The following is a 23,677-nucleotide window of genomic DNA, read 5'->3' as shown; positions in this document are numbered from 1 at the left end:
CAGTTTGGCTTTCCCACCTAACTTCCTGCCCAGCTACCGGCCTGTCAGCTTTTTTTTTTTTTTGGTTTTTTCGAGACAGGGTTTCTCTGTGCAGCTTTGCGCCTTTCCTGGGACTCACTTGGTAGCCTAGGCTGGCCTCGAACTCACAGAGATCCGCCTGGCTCTGCCTCCCGAGTGCTGGGATTAAAGGCGTGCGCCACTACCGCCCGGCGGCCTGTCAGCTTTTTATTAACCAACCAGAGTAATACATATTCATAGTGTAGAAAAGGATCGTTCCACAGTGAGGGAGTAAGATCCCTTGGAGCTATAGTTATAGATGGTTGTGCGTTGTCTAATGTGGGTGCTGGGAACTGAACCCAGGTCCTCTGTAAGCGCAGCAAGTGTTCTTAACTGCTGAGCTGTCTCTCCAGCCCCAGTTTCCCCAGCCTTTTTTATTTTGTTTTGTTTTGTTGAGACACAGTCTCACTCTGTAGTCCAGTCTGGCTTCAAACTCATGGTGATCCTTCTGCCTCAGCTGCTCTCCAATGCTAGGTCTGCAGACACAAGCCACACCCCAGGCTCCCCTTTTATTTTTGAAAACGGGCCTTCTTAAACTGCCCAGCAGTCCTTGAACTCACCCTAACTCCACAAGGCTTGAAGTTTTTTATCTGTTTGTTTGTTTGGTTTTTCAGGACAGGGTTTCTCTGTGTAGCCCTGGCTGGCCTAGAACTCAGGCTGGCCTGAAACTCACAGAGATCAGCCTGCCTCTGGCTCCCGAGTGCTGGGATTAAAGATGTGGGCCACTAGGCATGACTGAAATTTAACCTCTTGCCTCAACCTCCTGAGAAACTGGGATTACAAACCTGTGACACCACCTCTGGCTTCCTTATAGTGTTACTATTGTTTTTTCTTACAGTTTCTTTCATTTTCAATGTTTTGTTAATAATATATATATATATATTATATATATATATAAATATAAATATATATATATAAAACAAGGGGCTAGAGGGGTGGCTCAGTGGTTAAGAACACTTGCTGCTCTTGCAGATTTCAGGTTGCATGAAGAAAGCAAGATGCAGGTTGCCTATGAAGGCCCAACATACCTTTCAACCAGGAAGGAATGGATGTCTGTGCTCACGGAGAAAAGAACTTGCAGACTACCTGAATTTGTGCCACAAATATAAGAGAACTGGTGTTGGACGGCAAGTAGGGCATTCGCTAGCATACTGTGCATGCCAGGCAGAAGCTGGCACACTCCCCTCCCAGGTGAACAAACAGTGACTCACTAACAGAGTGCTCACCCTCTGCCAACACTGAAACCCGTGTCATTATATTGCTACAATGTTGCCCCAAAGACATTGCTGGTTTAAAATTCTGAGAGGAGGTGGTGACAGATTTCTACAAAGACGAGTGTGTGTGTGTGTGTGTGTGTGTGTGTGTGTGTGTGTGTGTGTAATAAAATCCACCGGACTCCAATGATTAATGAAACAGAACAAATAGCAATAGGCACAGGCAGTGGCCAAGAATTTATTTTTAGCTCCTCCATAAGGCAATGTCATTACAACTGCAATTAAAGCTGGCAACAAGCTGCAGAAACAATTGAGAAGCTGGACGGACTGGAGCCTCCATCGAAGGACAGCACACCAGGCCAGCTCGAGAATAACCAGGTCGGGCCACCGAGGGGAAGCAAGACCGACGGCTGTAAGGCCCTGCAGCTGGCACCCACACCCCCTCCCCTGTTCTGAAAACATCCACCTGAAATCGTTACCCAAACTGGAAACCTCCTTCCCAGCAGCACAAAAATGGATATCACTGCCACACAGTGCTCCTAAGAATTATGAATATAGGGCTGGAGGTGGCTCCATTCCATATTCAGAACCATAATAATATACATATGCATGCACACACACACACACACACACACACACACACACACACACACACACGTTACTATAATCAGCAGTGCCCACAACCCATAGCAGCCAAATGTTAGGAAAACAGACTAAGACTATTAGAAATTAAGGTTATGGCCAGGCGGTGGTGGCGCACGCCTTTAATCCCAGCACTCGGGAGGCAGAAGCAGGTGGATGATCTCTGTGAGTTCGAGGCCAGACTGGTCTAGAAGAACCAAAAGAAAAAAAAAAAAAGAAAGAAACTAAGATTATTAGAAATATCAACAAATTTTCCTGGTGCTATTTCCCTTTGACATAGACACTGGGCAGAGTTTCCACAGTCAGTGGGATGGAGTACCGAGTTCACTGAAAGCAATCAGCTCACTAGAGCGGGTCAGTAAACAGCAGCTCTGTGGAGACCGCTCAGAAGTCTCTCCTAGGTGGCACAGTACAATCCAAAGGAAAGAGCTGACCTCAGAGCCATGACCTCCCCAAGAAAGCTATCAACGCACAGAAAGGCGACTGAAGAGTGACAGAAAGGCTGTGCCAACAGCAGAAATAACTGGACGGGTGATTTTGTTTTCAACTGTACGGTTTCTATTAAAAATAAATAAAAAGGAAAGCCTGGACCCAGATTGCTCAATCAGATTTCAGCTTTATGCCTCATTCGCCACGTGGCTGTGAGTAGCAGCATCCTCGACCTCTCTGTGATGTATGACCTAGCTTGTCAATGAGGGTAGGCCCAGGTACATCACAATGCAGGGGACAGAGGATACCACATCCAGGGCATTCGGGGCAACGTCTGAACACAGCAAATCACAAGGAACGTCAGTGGGAGCAGTACTGTTGCTTGCTCATGCCAAGCCGGTTTCCTGTGAAACTGACCGAGCATCCTTCATAAAAGCACCTGTTTCATGGCCAAGGCAACAGCAAAACTCATTCGAATTTCTATGACAACCCAGAGGCCAAACAAACAAGCGAGTAAAAAACAGCCAATCAGCTGCAAAGAAACCCAGGTGAGTAGCCATGAGCCACCCTCTAGGCACACATTTCTCTGTGAGTATGTTACCTGGATTTGGGGATCAGCAGGCACAGCTGACTGGCAGCTTAGAGAAGGTCCCCAGGCCTGCACTTTATAAAAGTCTGTGCCCTCACCAGGTGGTGGTGGCATACTCCTTTAATCCCAGCACTTGGAAGGCAGAGGCAGGTAGATCTCTGAGTTCAAGGCCAACCTGGTCTACAGAGAGAGTTCTAGGATAGCCAGGGCTACACAGTGAAACTCTGTAACTGTGTGTCACATCACAGGTGTGTGGATTCACGAGGGTCCATCGAATGAAGAGTCAGAGGCATCTCAAGAATAAATATAGCCTTTTATGACCACAGGGCAGTTCAGCCTCGAAGGACTGAAGCACTTTCCCTTTGCCTAGGGCATTTTTATTTACTCTCTATTTACAGTTTAGCCAGTTAATTTCAGTACCTTCAAAGCAACCCAAAAGGAGCTCCCGGAGACCAAATGCCAAGTGCAAATTACTTGATTTCTCAGGTACCATGGTTTTCCAGGTTTCCTGAACCAAGTTTTGCCTAGGCCTTTGATCCTTAGGGGACTCTCGGATCCTTGACTCTCAGACAAGATTCACATAGGATGATAAGAAAGACAAAAGGTAAGAGACACAAAAAGTGTGGTTAAACAGAGGAAGGACTGGAGCTAGGGGCTACGCTCCAGAGCCAGGCCAGGTGCAGCTCAGCAGGAATGCCACCACAAAACCCTCTTTTGACAAACCAGAAGAAAAAAAAAAGTCTTTGCTCTCAACTTAGCAGCTGAAGAAGAGACATTTTAATGAGATTAGCATTTGTAGGCCAGGAAATTATCCAATTCTTAAAATATTCTTTAAAATGCTTTAACCTAAAATTACTGAAACTTTAGATTGTTTTTGTTTTTCCAGACAAGGTTTCTCTGTGTAACAGTCCTGGTTGTCCTGGAATTCACTCTGTAGACCAGGCTAGCCTTAAATTCCCAGAGATCTTCCTTCCTCTGCCTCTCAAGGTCTGGGGTGTATGCCAACACTGCCCGGCTTGGAACTTCAGTTTTAAAGGGAGGACTTCTATAAGATGAATATTACCTGAGCACTGTGTAAGAATCAGATAATGAAAATTAAGGATTATTTTTCCACTGAGAGAAAGACAAGAAACAGAAGGCTTTTAGAGGCAGACAAGGTATTAAAACAGAAGACAGACAGAATTAAAACAGAAGCTGATCAACATAAAATAGTTTCTGGTCAATATGTTAGAGTCATTTGGGAAAAGGGAACCTTGTAGTGGGTAGCCATTCCAGCTTTGGTCTGGAAGTTCCAACCCCCATTGAGGCTTTGGTAACTATCACGCCTACAAGGTGGGGCCAAAGGAGGCGCCTGGAGACCCAAGATCAGGATGCACAGATGCACGGCTCTGGATGCTAGAGGTAGACTGAGGAGAGTTCTCCAGAAAACACCACCGGACTGCGCTGCGTCTTTCCCAGAACCCACAACCTACCTATCCCTTCATTTGTAAGTTACACCATTAAATAAATCTCCCTTTTAACTACGTGGAGTGGTCTTAATAATTTCACCAATAGAACCTCAAGTGGGGAAATGCCCCCACCAAGTTGGGCTGGGGGGGGGCATTTTCTTGATTAATGATTGATGTGGGAGGCCCAGTTCTAGGCTGTATGAGAAAGCAGGCTGAACATTCAAACTTTCCACCCAGCCATATCCTGTACACCTTCTCCAGGGTCTAGTGAAATGAGTCTGCCTGACCCCTCGGAACCCTCCAGATCCAGCCCAGGTCCCAGATCCAGTGTCCTAGCTTAGTCTGGCCACACCTGCTTGCACTACAACCAATCTCTAGACCAGGCACCTCCCATACCACATCCAACCTCTCCACCCAGACAGATCTACCCTGACACTCCAGGTTTGGACCAAGAGGCACATCCTCCACACCAGCCCAGTCCCCTCTAACCACCGGGTTTAATTCCACCTAAGCCATTTCCAACCTCCAAGCCCAACCAACCAGCTCACACATCCTCTGTCCCAACCTGCTCTGTCCACATCAGACACAGAACCCACAAAAGAAGTCCACATGCCCAGATCTCATCAAAAAGCTACAAACAACATGAAAGATGGAGCCAGGATCTCCCCGACAACCTACCAGTCCTGTAGAGATATTCGCCAACGAGAATTACTTAGATGAGACCCAGAACACAGAATTAGAAGGAACAATCCTAAACTCCATCAAAGAATTCAAGGAGTTTAAAGATGACACAGAGACAGCTCAGTGAAATTAGAACTTAGAATAATGCCTGAGTGATGCCCAGGGAAACTCAAGCAAGGCTGATGGAAATGAAGACAACCCAGGACTTGAGAACAGAAGTCAATAAGGAGACAGAAACACTGAAGAGGACTCAAGCTGGAACGAAGATGGAATTGAAAAACCTAATCACTCAACTAGAAAACCCAAAGGAAAGCCCTACAAGCAGAAGAGAAGTAGAATATCTGAACCAAATTAGCAAGGAATATGAGAAAAATTAAAAACACAGGAAAGGGGCATACAGGAGCTATAGGGCATCATGTACAAACCAACCCTCCAAATCATAGGCATCAATGAGGAGGAAGAATCCCAAGTCAATGGCATAGACCAGGCCATCAACAAGATCATAGAAGACAACGTCCCCAACCAAAAAGGAAAGATATATTCATACAGATATACAACACCAACTAGACAAGACAAGACAGAAAATTCCCATGGTATAAGTAGACAGAATAAAGGAAGTGTCTGGAAAACCGCAAGAGAAAAAACACAAGCCGCATATAAGGGGAAATCTATCAGAATACTAGCTGGTTTCTCAGTGGAAATTCTGAGAGGCAGAAGAGCCTGGAGCAGTGTATTCCAGTCCAGCCAACCTAGGCTAACACACTCAGAAAAACTATCCACCACAGTTTAAGGAGAAAGAAAAACTTGCTATGATATAAATAGCATAGAAAAAAAAAGGTATATCCAACAAACTAAACCTAAAACATATATAGGAAGCAGTATTTCAGGTTGAAGAAAGAAATGAGCAAATCCAAGAGACTGTGGAAAGAAATACAAAGCCATAATCACTACCACTGAGAACACAAACAATACCACCCAAAATCAACAACACAATCACTGCAATTAACACACACATTTCAATAGAAACTTTAAATATTAATGGCCTCCACTCTCCAATCAAAAGAAATAGGTTGTCTTAGTTACTTTTCTATTGTGTGAAAAGACTTGATGACCAAGGCAACTCATAATGAAAGCATTTGCTGATATTTTCAGAGGGTTAGTCCATGATCATCATGACAGGAAGCACAGACGCAGGAAGGTAAGCAGGGCACGAAAGAAAAAGCTGAGGGCTTACATTCCGATCTGCAGGCAGAAAACCGAAAGACAGCAAGACTAGGCCCAGCATGGGCATTTGAAACCTCAAAGCCCACCCCCAGTGACACACCTCCTCCAACGAGGCCACACCTCCTAATCCTTCCTACACAGTTCCACCAACTGGGAACCCAACATTCAAATATATGGGCTAATAGGGGCCATTCTCATTCAGAACACCACACAGACAGAATGGATCAAGAAACAAAATCTGTTGTCTACAAGCAATGTATGACTGGGTCAAGGAAGACATCAAGAAAGAAATAAAAAAAAAATTTTCTGGGATGAAATTAAAATGAAAACACCATACAACAAAACCTCCGGGACACAATGAAAACAGTCGGTTGCCAGAGTGGGGATTGGAGTGGGGGAGCAATGGAGAGGGGAACAGCAGGGTACAGTGAACGATGGGGGGGTCTAACTAGAGAGGGGTGAGGAAGGAGGGCATAAAATAACAGTAAACATGTCTGAAAAAGTTTTAACGGAATCATATTTTTAACTACTTACCTAAAAATACCTATAAAACATTTAAATTGATGTATAAATATACAGAATAGTCTAAATGAAATTTTTCCATCTGAGCTGACAAGGACCATCTACCAAAACCAGGCATGAGAAGCCCTCTTTGGAGTTGGTGGTCAGTTGTTTATGAGACTCCCAACATATTACAGGCTATCGCTCTTGCCTTTGGTTGCGCCCCCAGAGGTGAAAACAAAGTCCCGTCGCTGAGGACATCATGCACTTCAGAAACAGGACCCAGAGGCCCCCGAGTCGAAACTGATCTGAAAGCCTCCTCCCAGAGGACTAGCTTTCATGATACCAAAAGGTGCCATGTAAGCTTCCAAGGAAGGGAGGCAACCAACAGGCCCACCTAACTAAAATACCTAGAAACCACAACAACAGCCAGCATGGCATGCTAACTCTGTGGGTACAGTAGTAGTGCACTGTGGGAGCCCACAAAAGCTTCCTAGTGAGAGCGGACCTTTCTTTACCCAGCTGGGCTGCATTAGGGGATGGCTTGACCACATGCATGGTCACCAGGTGCCTGGGATGGTCTGCACTTGGCTGTGCTGGGGGAGGTCTTTTGCTCCACCCCTTGGCATTCCTTTAAAAGCCCTTTAGTAGACACAGGAGAGGCTGGTGGGTTTTGCCTCAGGCCCTCCTGAGCTATCCTGTGTTTCTCTCTCTCTTTTTTTTTTTTTTTTCCCGACACAGGGTTTCTCTGTGTAGTTTTGGTGCCTGTCCTGGATCTCACTCTGTAGACCAGGCTGGCCTTGAACTCACAGAGATCTGCCTGCCTCTGCTTCCCGCAGAGGATCAAAGGTGTGTGCCACCACCGCCCGGCTCCTATCCTGTGTTTCTGTCTCTCTCCTCTATATTTCTATCTACATACTTCTCACTTCTCCCTCCTTAAGAGTACCCTGGGGGAAAAAGAGGGAGCTGGTCTCCCCCAGTGTACATCCTTTGTCAATAACCAACAGCTGTGTAATTGGACATAAGACCCACTCAAGGAAAGGGAAATCAAGTCTTGTCCTGGAAACCCAGTCACCTATCCAGGGCTAGAGAAGTAATGGATCTTGGAGGAGAACCTACTGTTGAGGGCTGGGTTGATCCAAGGCTTTCCCTGAGACCCTGATGTTCGAGAAAGAACACAGCTCCTCCTCAAAAACCAGGAATACGCTTGGCAGAGACGGTAATGGCCTGAGACCAAGGCCTTGAGAGGGCTTCGGCTTCAGATCCTGAGAACCCAACTCTTCCCACAGTGTGGGGCTGTGGGTATCAGTCCCAAGGCCTCTGTGTGCTCGGACTGCAATGCTTTTGAGATACCCTGCCTGCCCTTGTGCGACATCACCTGATAAGCTTCCTGTTGACTTCATTCCATTGTATGGTGGCTTCTGCTGACTTTGTCCCATTTCTTACCCCTGAAAATAGTATATAAGATGCTGTACTCCTTAATAAGCTTGCTTGGCATAAGACACAGCTTATGTAAGACCTCCTGATGCCAAACTTTCCTACATTCTTCTTTATCTTCTCATCTCCTGGCCACCTCCCACTTAGGACCCTGTCACTGAAGAATAACCTACTGGCCCAGGTCAACTTACAACTGCCACGGTTATAAACCAGCATAGTTCCTAACGACAATCTTAACATTTGTGCTTACACCCACAGATAAGTGTAGTCCTCACCCCTCATCAAGGAAACTTCTCTTTATAACAGATGGAGATCAGTACAGAAGACCACAACTAATCAAAATACAGAGGCTAGCTCCACTTTGTCCCTAGAAAGCCAGAAGCAGCATGTACTTACCCGCTCCTGGCCAGCAGTGTCCCAGATGAGGAATTTGTGAAGTTCATTTCCACAAGGCACAGTTTTGGTCATAAAAGATGCCCTGAAAAGAAAGTCAACCCCCTGCATTATCAAAGCTCCACAGAAACTCATGAACTCAAGTTAAATGTTAAGCCTCAAGAAGACCCCAAGAATTCTTGCCCCCTTGGAAGCAGAAATGAGGGCTGTGCTGCTCTAAATAAAATAGTCTACATTTTACGTAATCCGGCTGGAGTTACAAAACAAAAAAGAATGTGTGGGCTGGAGGGGTGGCTTAGTGGTTACGAGCATTGGCTGCTCTTGCAGAGGACCCGAGTTTGGTTCCCAGAACTTACATGGCAGCTCACAGCCCTCTCTAACTCCAGTTCTAGGAATTCCAGTACTTTCTTCTGGCCTCCTCAGATACCACATGCACGTGGTGTGTATACACACATGCAGACAAAACACAGATACCCATAAAATAAACATAAAACCTTTAAATGAAAATGCATTCAGAAACAGAGTCAACTGTCCTAGAATAATATTCTCTAGATATGAGAGAACTGTTAAATATCTAATCTTAGATATTAAAGTCATATTCTTATAACAAGTGAGAAGAAAAAATGTCTTATTTTATGACTTTCTTTAAGACTTGGACATCAACAGCATAAACAGAAAGCTGTCTTAACATATTCCCTGTGCTGACATGAATTCAATACCAGTAGCAAGTACAGAAAAATATATACAAACCTCAACCAGTCTGCATAGATTTAGGGATTGTCTTAGTTAAGGTTTCTACTGCTGCAAGGAAACACCATGACCAAAAAGCCAGTTGGGTAGGAAAGGGTTTATTTGACTTACACTTCCACATCACTGTTCATCATTAAAGGAAATCACGACAAAAACTCAAACGGAGCAGGAACCTGGAGGCAGGAGCTGATGCAGAGGCCATGGAGAGGGGCGCTGCTTACTGACTTGTTCCCATGGCTTGCTCAATCTGCTTTCTTACAGAACCCAGGACCACCAGCCCAGGGATGGCCCCACCCACCATGGGCTGCGCACCCCCCCACACACACACATCAATTACTAATTTTAAAAGAATGCCCTATGCTCTTGTCTACAGCCCAGTCTTGTGGAGGCATTTTCTCAATTGAGATTCCCTTCTCTCAAATGGCTTTAGCCTGTGTCACGTTGACATAAAACTATCCAGCACAGGGATAAACAACAAAACACTTTCATGCTTCTATTAAAAAGGAAGCACTTTAAGGTATCAATAAATCATAAAACACTTGCTACTCTTTTTTACCTCTTTTCTCTGAACAAGCGTTTTCTTTGTGTTCATGAAAGGTGTAAAAATCAAATACACAGAATATTTAATGTCCTTTCTTCTGTGCACTAAAGTTTCCCATTCATTAAGTAAGCATTGCCAGCACCCTGTCAACCTTATGAGAAGCTCCTGAGCTGGCTAAGAAACATCCACATCCATCTGTGTGGATTCTGCCAAAGATGCTGTGGTAGTTTGAATATAATTGGCCCCCATAAGTTCATAGGGAGTGGCACTATTGGGAGGTGTAGCCTTGTTGGAGAAGGTGTGGCCTTGTTAGAGGAGGTGTGTCACTATGGAAGTGGACTTTGAGGTCTCCTGTGCTAAAGTTTAGCATGCAGTTCACTTTCTGTTGCCTTTGGACCAAGATATAGAATTCTCAGGTCTTTCTCCAGCACCATGTCTGCCTGCACACCACCATGTCCTGCCCTGGTGATAACAGACTAAACCTCTGAAACTGTAAGCCACCTTATTAAATGTTTCCCTTTATAAGAGTAGCCATGGACATGGTGTCTCTTCACAGCACTAGAAACCCCAAGACAGAAGTTTAGTCTGGATGTTATCATAAGGTAGCAAGCAGATAAACGTAGGATGAGAGTCATTCCATAAGTCAACTGATGTGGGTGCTTCAAATATCATGAAAAACAAAATAAAGGGCCAAGAGATTTTTCTAGAATCTAAATTAAAAGAAAAGAGAAAACAGCTGAATCAGAGCCTTGGCTATATTTTGGAGCTGGGGAAAGAGTTTTAAAGATAGTTTTAAGAACATTTAGAGGAGCTGGGATTGTGGCACATGGTATGTAATATTCATCGTGAATATTTGCTGGTATGAATAAGGTCCTGTGCTCAATTCTCAGTACTGCAAAAATAAAAATCAAAACTAATGACAATTAGACACATCGGGAACTGAACTACGTGTGAGGTACCATCACTGAATCAAGGTAACTTTTGAGGTGTCATAACAACGTTCTTCTTCTTAAATGACAGTCTACAGTTTGGGAGGGCGCAGCTCAGGGAGTCTTGCCCATACTCTCTATGGCCCAGCGTGGTCCAGCACAGAGCTCAACAGTGCCCTCGGGGCTCATCACAGCATTATTTATTCCACCTCTGGTTCTCCTAAGAATAAGAAGCTAATTGCAGAAACCTCAAGTGAGTCCCTATAATTCCACACCCACCACCAACATATACACACTCACACCAAAGGTTAACATCTGACACTTAGTGATCAACTCATTTCCTTCTTAAAAGACTTAAACAAGACCTTCCAGACTACCGACAAAAGCAAATAGATTTAAAATGGATCCTTATTCTTTTCCATTAAGCAATGTGTATACCTCACACACACACACACACACACACACACACACACACACACACACACACACACACAAAAGAAAATTCAAGAAATAAAAATTAAGAAGGAAATAAAAATCAACCCCCAGTTCAGCACCTAGCCTTGGCTACTGCTAAGTCCTTCCTCAACTGTTTTTATACCAACTCTTAGCTGGAAAATGGATTGGGCTCTATATAATGTTAGGTTTCCCCCTTTCTACTCCATGAGCCGTTCCTTTTCGAACACCGATCGATCTCACTGTCTAAAAGGACTTGATGTGGCATGCCATGACATGAGTCTATTCAGGGTTCTGTGGCAGATGCTGTGGCCTTATATGACGGTTTCCACAGACTTCATTCTTTTCTATCTTCTTTTTCGTTCATTTATTTACTTGTGGGGTGATTGCTGGGGTTGAGCACAGGGTTTCAAACTATAATCACTAACCACCTGCTCTACCACTAGGCTGTACCTTCCTACCCTCTTGTCTTTAAAAAACTTGTTTTTTTTTTTGTTTGTTTGTTTGTTTTGGGTTTTTTTGGTTTTTTGGAGACAGAGTTTCTCTGTGTAGCTTTGCGCCTGTCCTGGAACTCGCTCTGTAGCCCAGGCTAGCCTCAAACTCACAGAGATCCGCCTGCCTCTGCCTCCTGAGTGCTGGGATTAAAGGCGTGCGCCACCACCACCCAGCTTAATTTTTATTTTTATTTATTTATATTTGTTTGAGACAGAGTCTTACTATATAACCCAGGACAGCTTTGAACTACCTATGCAGCCAAGGCTGGCCTTAAATTCATAATCCTCCTGCCTTGACTCTTAAATGCTAGGGTCATGGGTAGATGCTGTGCAGCTTTAGACTTAATTATTAAAAATCAAGCTCCACCGTTTGATACACATGCCAAACTCAGGCTATACCAACCTATACACGTGTAACTATGAGATGGTCTTCTCTACAATGGTTTTCCACCTTCCAAATTTTCCGTTACAATAGGTAGAAAATGACATCTCCTCTTTATTCTCACTACACTCTGCTGTTCAGATAGTTCACCCAATTTCAAACATCCCTCCTGGAGGGAGTGGGGAGGCTCATAAGACTCAGAAAGGAAGGGAAAACCAGAAGTCTTAGGAAGTAAAGAAAACTCAGAAGACCCAACATGCTCCTAAAACTTACAAGATTCACAGAGCAGGCTGGGAAGACGGCTCAGGCAGAGTACAGGTGTGTGCCACCGAACCTCAACACCTGAGTTTGACCCCCAGGACCTACAGGGTGGAAGGAAAGAATCCACTCCCTCCAGTTGTCCTCTGACCTCCACGTGTACACTGTGGCATGCATGCAAACACCACCCTCCCCCAATAAATACTCTTTTATAATGTAATAAAACCAGGTTCACAAGGCAACAACTGCTGTGGAAAACAGACTCCTACTCACAGAGCTGCCGCATGCACGGTCATGTGAGCAGGCTGTGTGTGCGGCAAGCTCGAGGCATGCAGCTTTCATGCCTGGACAGGGCCCACAGACAGCCGCCTTTGAATCACCTGTGTTTCATAATCTGCGTGACTACCAGGATGAGTCACTGAGGTGACGTGGGTTAATGCTTCTGAGTCATCATTTCTGATGACGATGTCCTTTTACAGATGTGATTTCCGTAGGAAGAACAGGGTAGGCCTTGAGAACAAAGTCCCTTGGTGTGTCATTTGGTCTGTCTGGTTGGTTTGGGTGGTGCTGGGAGCAAACCCATGCTATACAAGTGCTGTCGTACTGAAGCCACACCCCCAGCTCTGCCTGGCTCGGCCTGAGTCGAGTCTGCAGCTCTGTAACCACCTATGTGCTCCCACCTGTGGAAACCACCACAATTAACTCTTGGGTCAGGGATATGAACTGAAACGTCCACAAGATCGGGCAGGTAACATAATCCAGCAAGGCCGATAAGGCGAGAAAATTACACTGACAAAAATAACAGTAATAGTAAGTCATAGGAAATCCCGAAGCTTGAGAATCTATCACCCCTGTAGCATGTGCCTGGCTCTGGCTGGCCAGGCAGGTGGCCAAACCCCACCACTCCGCATCCATGGATCTCTCAAGAAAGGCCAGAAGCACAGAGTCTCTCAGTTCTTCAAAATCGGCTGTGGTGGAGAGACACCCAAGGGAGCAGTGGGTACGCACCTGGGTGTGTCTGTGAGAGCATTTCCAGAAACTACTAGATCCTGAGGACTCTGACTTGATGAACAACAGATTAATCCTTTGAACGGCTAATAATAGGATAACATTAATGAAAAGTAGGAAGAGAGGTCTAGGTAGAGGGAGCTGATCACTAAGGGCACGTTCTCAGATGCTATATCTTGTCCTAGCCTCTTCCTGGATTTTCTCTTTCCCTGTTTCTTGACCACGACAAAGTGAACAGCAGCTCACCTCCACTCTGTGCTTCTGCTACCATGGTGTTCTGTGCAACATACGAAGCCAGGCAGCCATGGACTGAACCCTCTGCGAGCATAAGCCATGTTCCCCTCCCCTCCTTCAGCTGTCTTCTCGGCTATTTGGCACTGCAGAAGGAATGTAACTGATACACTGGCTGAAAATTTTGAAAGTGCCAGGACTGGAGAGATGGCTCAGTGGTTAAGAGCACTAACTGCTCTTCCAGAGGTCCTGAGTTCAATTTCCAGCACCCACATAGCAGCTCACAACTGTCTGTAACTCCAGTTCCAGGGGATCTGACACCTTCACACCAATGCACATAAAATAAAGTTAAATAAATTTTAAAAAATTTTTTGAAAGTGCCATAAAAGCTAAACAAAACGAATCCTTGGGCCAGAATTCTGGCTCAGTGAGTTAACACACTTTGGGGTAGGTAATCTATCAAGCTTTTGGAAATTAAGAATTTCATTTCCGTCATCCTCCAATAAGTCTATGTTTCACTTAGGAAGTATTCCTGATAGCCTTATTTTTTCCTGAAACTGGAGCTTAGAAACATCTTCCCCAAAGTTCCAAAAGAGAAAATTTGAGTGCAATTTAACTGTGTCAGGAAAAGCCTTGGATACTCTTAAGCACACAGGAGAGCTGAGTCTGCCTGACACCAGAAGACAGTGAGGAGCAAAGGAGGCAGGAAGCAGAGCAGCTCCCATAAGGCACTGCAGCTCCCATAAGGCACTGTAGCTCCCATAAGGCATCACAACCATCAGAAACTGTGTTGTCACAGCAAACTTAAGCCACGGGGGGAGGGGGACTGCTCAGCATTAGATTATTCCAGAAAAGGAAAAATAACTCATTCCACATAAACCTTGGATTTCCCCACTCTCTAGTGGTCAACTTTTCTGGGGATTAAAACCAGGCAATCTAGCCACCCAGCAGGAGCTGGCAATGCACAGCATCTCCCACCTGGAGATAAAGGCAACCTGCTTTTCAGATCCACGGTCTCGATAGTCAAGAAAATGGTCTTGTCCTTAGAAAGGAAGAAGGTTGGCAAGAAAAAAAATTAACAAGACTAGCCCTAAATTTCTGGTGTTGAGATCAGTTCTCACTGGTGGAGTTAGAAACGTTTGCCCTAAAAAGACATGATGTCAAAAGAGACACACACTGTCACTTACCCAATGGTGGGGCTGATGTTGTGGTCAAAGTGGTCCTGGACAAACCGGCATACGATGCTTGATTTCCCAACCCCTGTGTCCTAGAAGAGAATGAAAGCATTATCCATGAAAATCTGCCAACTGTGACCTGAAATGAACATGTGACAAGGGGGCACAGTGACGGAACTTCAGGAGCAGAGGAGGACGTCTGCCATTTCCTACTAGAACATTCTATAACGTAAATGTATTTCTTTCCTAAAAAGAAAACAAGCATGGTAAAAGCACATTTAGAAACACATCTCACATACATGCAGCAATTAGCATGTTCATAATACACACGATTCCAGGGTTGGAGTACGGAGGAAAGGTCTAGAGAAGACGCTTGGCATCCTGCCACGTTGTTAGAAAGAGGGCTGAGGTTTCTTCAAAGTCACATTGTCAGGTTAATCTGCCTCTCTAGGGAACACCATGGAAGACTTCTAAATTCCAGTTTCTACATTTCCAACATCTTAGAATTTGATGACTGGATATGAACCTCCGCTTTTGCTGAATCCTATAAAGGTCTCATCTCAGCCCTTTCTTGACTCAACAAGTCTTTAAAGCTGGTCAAGACAGGGATCCCTTACACAAGGGAAATCCAGCACAGACATGTGTCTCTACTTCCTGTCCAAACCCTTGTGAATCGGTTTGGGGAACAACAGACACAAATTCACCAGGGCGAAGCCCAGACAGCTGATACCAACAGTCTGGAAAGACGACTCACGCCTGAGAAACGCAGGAGGCAGCAAACCATTTCCTGCCTGAGACAGAAAAACAGCAGGCAGTGGAGGGCAAGCCTGGAATAGGTGTCACGGGAAGGCACTCTAGAGAGCAAAAGAGGGCTACTTTTTAGGAAGCCAGGAGTTAAGACATCAGGCACGCGTAGGAAGGAAGAGGCTACAAAAGCTTAGGCAGAAGCCCCCTTTGGGTAGAGGGGGAAGCCCCACATATATAGACACCAGGATCTCCCCATGAAAGGGCATTGTGTACTCCAGCTAACAACCCCCAGAGCTTTCAAGGCACTATGGACTGAACCTCTGAAGCTGGGAGACAAAATACACCTTCCCTGCTTTGAGCTGCCTGTCACAAGTGTTTTCCCCTAGAAATAAAAAGCTGACTAACCCAGATACCTTAGAGATATATAAGGGATATATTTGGTTCTCGTGTGGTCGAGATGTGACCTTCTTTCTTCATTTCCTTGTTTATTTATTCATTTACTTGTTATGAGACAGTGTCTCTAGCCCGAGCTAGCCTCAAGCTCCCTATGTAGATAAGAGTGACCTTGAACTGACCTTCCCATCTCCACCTCTCCAAGTGCTAGGATTGCAGGGCTGATGCACCCCCAAGCCTTGCTTTTACCTCCCTAGAGATCAAACCCAAGGCTCTGAGCACTTCTCACACTCTGCTCTGACCAACCGAGTCACATTCCCTACTCCTAAAGGAGTCATTTTTGGTGGGTTTTTTTGTTTGTTTGTTTTTTGTTTGTTTTTGTTTTTCGAGACAGGGTTTTTCGATAGCTTTGAAGCCTATCCTGGACTAGCTCTGTAGCCCAGGCTGGCCTCGAACACACCGAGATCCACCTGCCTCTGCCTCCTGAGTGCTGGGATTACAGGCAGGCGCCACCACCGCCCGGCTTGGTTTTGTTTTGTTTTTTGAGACAGGGTTTCTCTGTGTAGCTTTTGTTGTCCTGGAACTCGCTCTGTAGACCAAACTGACCTCACAAGGCATGTGCCACCACCTCCTGGCTTAAAGGTGTGATTTTAAAAGCCCAAAGTTTGAGGCTGGTGAGATGGCTCGGTCATTAATAGCACTTGCTGCTCTTGCAGAGGACCCAAGCAAGGTTCAGTTCCAAGCACCAACACAACAGCTCACAACCATCTGTAATTCCAGTTCCAGGGGATTCAACACCCTCTTCTGGCCTACACAGGCATTGCACACACTCATGGTGCACATAAAATACCTGTGGCCAAAACACTCATACTTTTTTTAAGTAATTCTGATCAAGGGGCCAATGAGATGACTCAGACAGGGTGCATGCATCAAGCCTGAGGAACCCAGTTTAATTCCCAGGACACACATGGTAGAAGAGAACCCCCTCAAGTTGTCCTCTGACATACGGATGGGCTTGCTGCTCTAGCTCACCAGAACAGCTGGTGATTCACCCGGGCCATCTGTACAAGGCAAGGAGTGGACTTAACACTTGTAAGATGGTTAGCAGTTTCACCGTGAAGGGTATTTTGAGGGCTGGCCTTCAGGCAGGCTCTGCTGCGCTGATTTGTAGACTTGGGGCATGAAGTCAGAGCAGAGCCCCCGGGACCCTGAACGTGTGCTCCCCGGGTGAGCATCACAACAGAGAGGATGCAGTATCTGTCATGGCTGGTGCATGGCAGGGGCGGGGACACCACAACACCCCGAGAGTCAGACCAGAGAGTACAAGAAAAGGAAGACCTCAGGCCAGGAGAACTGTGGGCATTTCCAGGAGGTAGTCTTAGGGTAGAGAGTGGGGTGAGCTTGGGTGTGATCTGAAAACATGGGGGTGGGGATGGAGATGAACAAGCCAGAGAGAAAGAGAGAATATGAACTGATTTTAAAAAAAGAACGTTAAGACTTTAATCAATGCCTGCTGCCTTTGGCCTACACTCTCCCATGGATTCTGGCCCAGGTTCCTCACCAGCCTCCCAGTGACAGCTCATTTGTCTCTTCAGCTGTTTTAAGCCCTTCCTACAGATGAACTCCTTCATCCATGCCTCCCCCAGAGAAACGGAAACTAAACAGCTGCAATACCCTGCCCTGTCCTGCCCTGCCCTGCCCTGCCCAGGAAGGCACAGAAAACACCCCATGCTGCAAGCATTCCTCCAGGAAGCAACTGTGTCCCGGAAGCTGCCACACAGGCAGAGTGGGGACCTCACCCTGTCTGTACCCATACCCGTTCCTTTTTTTTTTTTTTTTTTTTTCGTCATGGTTTATGCTCTAAGAATTCTTTCTCAGGGATCGTCCATCAAGGTACTCATTCTTCACTCATCCAATAAGCATTCCCCAAGTCCTGCCTTCTCTGTGCCAACAGAGAGGATAAGAGATATCAGTACCTCCCTGGCTGGCAGACTCCATTGGTGGGAGATGGTCGGATACCCTTCCTTGTCTGCAGGGGTCCCAAAGAAACTCTGGGTGCACAGCAGAGAGTGTCTGCTCACTCAGAGGCGCCCACCCATGTCAACCCCAGCACCTAGGGCCCTGGGACAGACTCTCCACCTGGCAGTGACAGATACTGCATCCTCTCGGTTGTGATGCTCACCCGGGGAGCACACATTCAGGGTCCCGGGGGCTCTGCTCTGACTCCATGCCCCAAGTCCACAAATCAGCGCAGCAGAGCCTGCCTGAAGGCCAGCCCTCAAAATACCCTTCACGGTGAAACTGCTAACCATCTTACAAGTGTTAAGTCCACTCCTTGCCTTGTACAGATGGCTCACCAGAAAAGCAAACACCAGCTTTTCTGGTGAGCTAGGATAGCAAGCCCACTCAAATGTAACTGGATACCTGTCAAATGTCTACATTTTGTCTTGTCTTACTTTCACGGTTTGATTCAATATCTACCGCTTATACACTTCACAGGCAAGATACAACAAAATACACTGATTTGGCTAGAAAACAGGATATTTTGTAAAGAATAGGGCCAAGAAATGTCTCTGAGTGGTGACGGGCGGAGAAGCAGCTGAGCCTCTGGGACCGGTGGGCTCTGTCTTCAGGAAGCTGTTATTCCACCGATGACCACAAGGGGAACACAGGTTCACCTGCTGGCTGAAGAGCCCCGAATACCCTCTAGGACTTCCTTTTCCTGCCAGAATCTGACTGGGATGGACCTACAGAAACAACTGGACCCGCATTCACGGAGGAAAACACTAGTGAGTCACGACTGGTACACATGGAAACAGAAGCAGAAAGCAAGAAAAACAAAGCCAACTGATTTAAAAAGGAAAAAAAAAATCCATTAAAAAAGACAGAGAAATCTCAGCACTCCTGAGACAGAGTCAGGCATATCTCTGAGTTCAAGACTAGCCTGGTCTACAGAGCAAGTTACAGGACAGCCAGAGCTACACAGAGAGACTCTGTCTCAAAAAAAAAAAAGAAAAGAAAAGGAAGAAAAGAAAAAAAACCTGGCTGCCCCCCAGTTTAAAGGCCACTGTACTTTTAGTGAGCTTATGGTAATGGAAACTTGTCTATGGATAGTTTTTCCATTCTATATTTTGAGACTATCACAGCCCATCTTGTCTAATCCTCTGATTTTGCAAAAGCGGAAGCTCGTGCGACCTCCTTAAGGTCACACAGCAAGGCGGTTGGGAAAGTCAGAAGCACATGCCCCGTGCTCCGAGTCCCTGTCAAACCTTCCTGGCGGCTCCTATGAGGTTAAATCAATCCTTCAGCCAAGTGCAAATTTCTTCAAAAGGAAAACTGGAAGCTCAGTCGTCAGACCTTCCAAGTACACTCACTGATCGCCTCCTTTGCGGTCTCACTTTGCACAGCTCAAGTGACTCAGCATGTTATGAAGACGGGGCTACTGTTTGATCGGGATGAGCGGAGACACAGTCCCTGCTGCTGGGGAGACCGCAGAAGAAAACCAAATCTGACTCCACAAGCCAGGGGGAGAGTTGAGTAAAATCTACCCTGGGGTAGACAGAATGCAATTCACCCACAACACACATATGCCTCATTTACACTGGGGCCATGTCTTGATGAAACTATCATTGCTCAAAAGAATCTTCAGTGAAAAATTCATGAATACATTAATAATCAATATGTAATCTATAATTATTATCAATTGCATAAACCTAACTTAGTGAAGAGCGCAGCTTAGTGACATTACCCTAAATATGCTCCGAGCATTTACATTAGCCAGCAGCAGGCAAAATCTCCTAACACAAGCTATTTTATAATAAAATACTATCTCCTGTAGAGCGGAAAACAGAAAGGCTGTGTGGTTATACTTTTACGTGGAGGTAAAACTCTAAGTCAAACCATCACGAGTTGGGAGCCGTCTGTACACTAGAGAAGTGATTCAGGTCACCATGTCCCCTTTGGGAGTACCTGGGAATTCGAGTAGCCCTCTGGTCTCAGAATCATACAGCGAGGAATTCTGCATTAATTACTCTATTGCCATTCCCTGAGTCAATATGTGGACTCCAGCCTTTCATACTTATAGGAAGTCTTAGTCACAGGGGACACAGGCACCCGACCCGCAGACTGCATTTCACTACAGCCCCTAGCAGTCCTTGGTGAAGAGAAGGAAGATGGCATTATTGTCTGCAGTCCCCACATCAGGAAACCGCTCTGAGACTTAGCATGGACTCTGAATAATTCTCTCACTAGCAAAGCAAGTCCAGACTCAGACGTGGTATCATTTCAGCCAGTGCTCTGTCACCACAAACTTATTCATCCATCTATGCAGGGATACACTATGCGGGCAACAGTGTACCAGGGCAGGGGGTGGAGAAATCACATCCTGGTTCCCACGGTGAGGACATCTAACACATCATACTTAAATGGGACCGAGCAACCAAGGCAGGGATGGGATACTGATCAGCTGGAGTATTCATGGCTGGCTTCCCATGGAGCCTTTGTGAGCTAATCACTTGAAACTAGGCTGCAAATTACTATTATTTCCCACTTTGCCACTGGACTACAGTGCTCTACAGGGGAAATGGATCCACTTGCAACATTAACCCATAGGAAAACTGACTCTAATTTCAAAGACAACTTCAACCAAACTAGACCTAACTTCCAAGTCTTTAGAAGGAGCTGAATTTCCCAGGACTGGAAGATCTTCATGAAACAAAGGCCTAGTCAATTTGGACTCTAGGATCATACTGCCAATATCATATCGGAGCGGGGATAAGTAGAATAAATAAACTGACAATAAAGAAAAAAGTGTATTTTCTGACCACATATAAAATCCTAGGCACCAGGGGCTGGAGAGATGGCTCAGAGGTTAAGAGCACTGGCTGCTCTTCCAGAGGTCCCGAGTTCAATTCCCAGCACCCACATGGTGGTTCACAACCATCTGTAATGAGATCTTGTGCCCTCTTCTGGTATGCAGACATAATGTAGGCAAAATACTGTATACATAATAAATAAATAAATCTTTAAAAAAAAATCCTAGGCACCAAGCTAAACAGTTTATACGAAAAAGGATCATCTAGCATCTCTTAAGCATGGTGTGTGTATTTGTGAGCCAGTGTGTGCATGATATATATATATATATGTATACAGGTGTACACGTATATACATGTGTGGTGCTTGAGATGGAAGCCAGGACCCATTGAGATACACCCTTGGACCCTAAATATTACTTCTACCTTATAAAAGACTTTCTATTCTGGGACTCAAGGTATTTCTATTAAGGAGAGAGAGAGAGAGAGAGAGAGAGAGAGAGAGAGAGAGAGAGAGAGAGAGAGAGACTCATTGCACATATCTAGCTCTTTATTCACTTTTCTGATTTTCATTTTGAGTTCCTTTGACTCACCTTCTCGTTCCTCCTACGGATACACCTAACAGGATGAGGGACCCACATATAATTTCCAAATATCAATTTTTTTCATTGTATATTTTTACTTTGATCCATTTTTATGGACTCCAGGGGCTTGGTTTGCTTTTATCTTTGAGACAGGGTCTCACTATGTAGCCCAGGATGGCTCTAATCACGGTTCTTCTGCCTCAGCCTCACAAGGACAGGGACTTCAGTTGTGTGCCTCCCTGCCCAGGATCCCACTGTCTCTCTCTTACTCCTCAGATAACTGAAGGAAAGAACGCAGGCAATCTTGAATGAGGGAGAAGAGGAAGTTTAATTCCTTCACTTCCTGTTTTTCTTAGAATAGCCCCCACAGCATCCGGTCATTTTCAGAAAGCAGTTTGTTGCAATGTGCAAACTCTGTGTAGCTAAACAGAAACTTCAGCTAATCCAGTGAGTCTTTGCAAGTATTTCGTGTTAAAAATAAATAAAATAACACAGATTTTTCCTTTGGGGGCTGTATGCCAAAGGAACCAAACATTCCTTTGTGAATTTTCCTTTCTTCACAAGCTCTTGATTGAGCAAGACAAGTCACCCAGCAAATGGCCAAAAAAATAAAGAAAAAAAATAAATTAAATTAAAAAAAAAAAAAAAGCCTCAAGCCTCCATTCCCAGAGGGAATCCTTGATCATACAGACACCAAGGTCTAAACTACAGGCTTCTACTGTTACATAGTTTGGTGGTGGGGTTTTGTTGGTCTTACTGTTTTTCAAAATAGCTTTTATTTCTCCTGAGTCGCAGAGACAGCAAAAGGCTGAGCACAGTTGTGGTGGGCCGCTTGCAAAATGACTCCCAGTGGTCTCCAAATGCTGGAACTCCCAGCGCATAGCTTGACTAATGACTCACTCCTCAGAATACAGCAACCGTGTTGCCTGTCACTTCTGAGGACGGTGACGGCCTCTTCCCCATGCTCCCCTTTACCCTCTCACTGGCACTTGCTCATCCTAATGGAGCAAGCTGCCACCCAAGGACCAAGAGACAGGGAACTGAGAGAGGCCCCAGCACAGACCTGCTGTAAGCTACAGGGGACCCCATTCTGTCAGCCACCTCAGGTGGAATGTAGAAGCAGACCCTGCCCACGTCCATCCCGGCTTGACTGTGGTCCCAGCTGACACTGGATTGCAACTTTGTGAGAGATCCTGCACAGGAAGGCCCATAATTCATGCACAGGTTCCTGACCCACAATAACTGTGAGGAAACAAGAATATGTTTTGCACCATTAAGTGTGGGGCAATTTGTTACACAGCAGTGTGTAATTAATGCAGCTACGAGAGAACCTCTATGAAGTACCAACTCCGTCCACCAGGCTGCATGTCTAACTCATGCATCCACCTCAGGGAAGGGGAGTCAGACCCATTTGACTAATTAGGGGACTGAAGGTTAGTGAGCTGGCAGTGTGGGAGAGGCTGGCATACAGCGGAGGAGGGGTCACCACCACAGAGGACTTAGGAGATGCTGCTCTGTGAACAATTATTTTGAATACTCCACAGGAGTCTGCTCTTTGGACTGTGAGAAAGGAAAACTATGGCATTGCTTATCTAACAAAATCTCCTCAGGATGATTTCACTCTAGTGGCACACCTAAAGTCAACAAATGAAGTGAGTATGCATGACGAGCCACCCCGTAAACAGTAATTCAGTGCAAGAGTAAGTCTTGAGAGGAGATACCAGAGCCGTAGATCGAAAGCAGAGAAACTGACCTCGGAACCTGCTTTCAAGATTTCATTTCAGAGCTGCTTTGAGTAGGCATTAACACAGTTCCCTGAGAACCGCTACACTTTTATTAAGTGCCTTTTTATGTCAGCAGAAAACTCTCCTTCATTTGATATCATCCCCATACACTGTGACTCAGCAGGGCATCCAACACCAAGCCACCAGGCCTCTCCTCCCTCCACAAGCCCTTGGTTGCGACCTTGAGGACCATGACACATTTGAGAGGAAACAGGCATGTTCTTCCACCCAGCAGACGAGCCATGAGCAGGATTGCTGGTGTGTGACTGAGGAGATGGTGCTCCTTCCTCATCCCGGGGCTTCAGGTCATTCGAGTAACACCCCGCAGAAGATGCTTTCCCCCTAGACCCGGAAGGGCTTTGGGGAAAGCACTGAACAGTGGAGTCTTGGACAAAGAGGTAAGACAAGCAGTGTGTAAGGATGTGATACTAGGATCCAGCCTCTCTTCTCACACACACTGACAGGCAAGCTACTATTGGAGCTGGCAGGCTGGCTGATGCCCTGACATAGTATGTGGGGGTG

The 23,677-nt window shown here is 45.6% G+C and overlaps 1 protein-coding gene across 1 annotated transcript in view; it reads right to left on the bottom strand.

Moving 5' to 3' along the window:
- Rab31 (RAB31, member RAS oncogene family) overlaps nucleotides 1-23,677 on the bottom strand; it is a 131,851-nt gene that overhangs the window by 67,484 nt on the left and 40,690 nt on the right. Inside the window, exons 2-3 of the mRNA XM_052750218.1 lie at nucleotides 14,849-14,928; nucleotides 8,619-8,700 (exon numbers count right to left, since the gene is read on the bottom strand). Of these exons, the coding sequence (XP_052606178.1) occupies nucleotides 8,619-8,700; nucleotides 14,849-14,928 (162 nt within the window). The remainder of the gene's footprint in view (nucleotides 1-8,618; nucleotides 8,701-14,848; nucleotides 14,929-23,677) is intronic.

This window comes from Peromyscus californicus, unplaced genomic scaffold (genome assembly GCF_007827085.1).
Source record: "Peromyscus californicus insignis strain IS unplaced genomic scaffold, ASM782708v3 Scaffold_21__1_contigs__length_65335640, whole genome shotgun sequence".
Classification (NCBI taxonomy): domain Eukaryota; kingdom Metazoa; phylum Chordata; class Mammalia; order Rodentia; family Cricetidae; genus Peromyscus; species Peromyscus californicus.
This window is presented reverse-complemented; position numbering and strand designations above follow the sequence as displayed.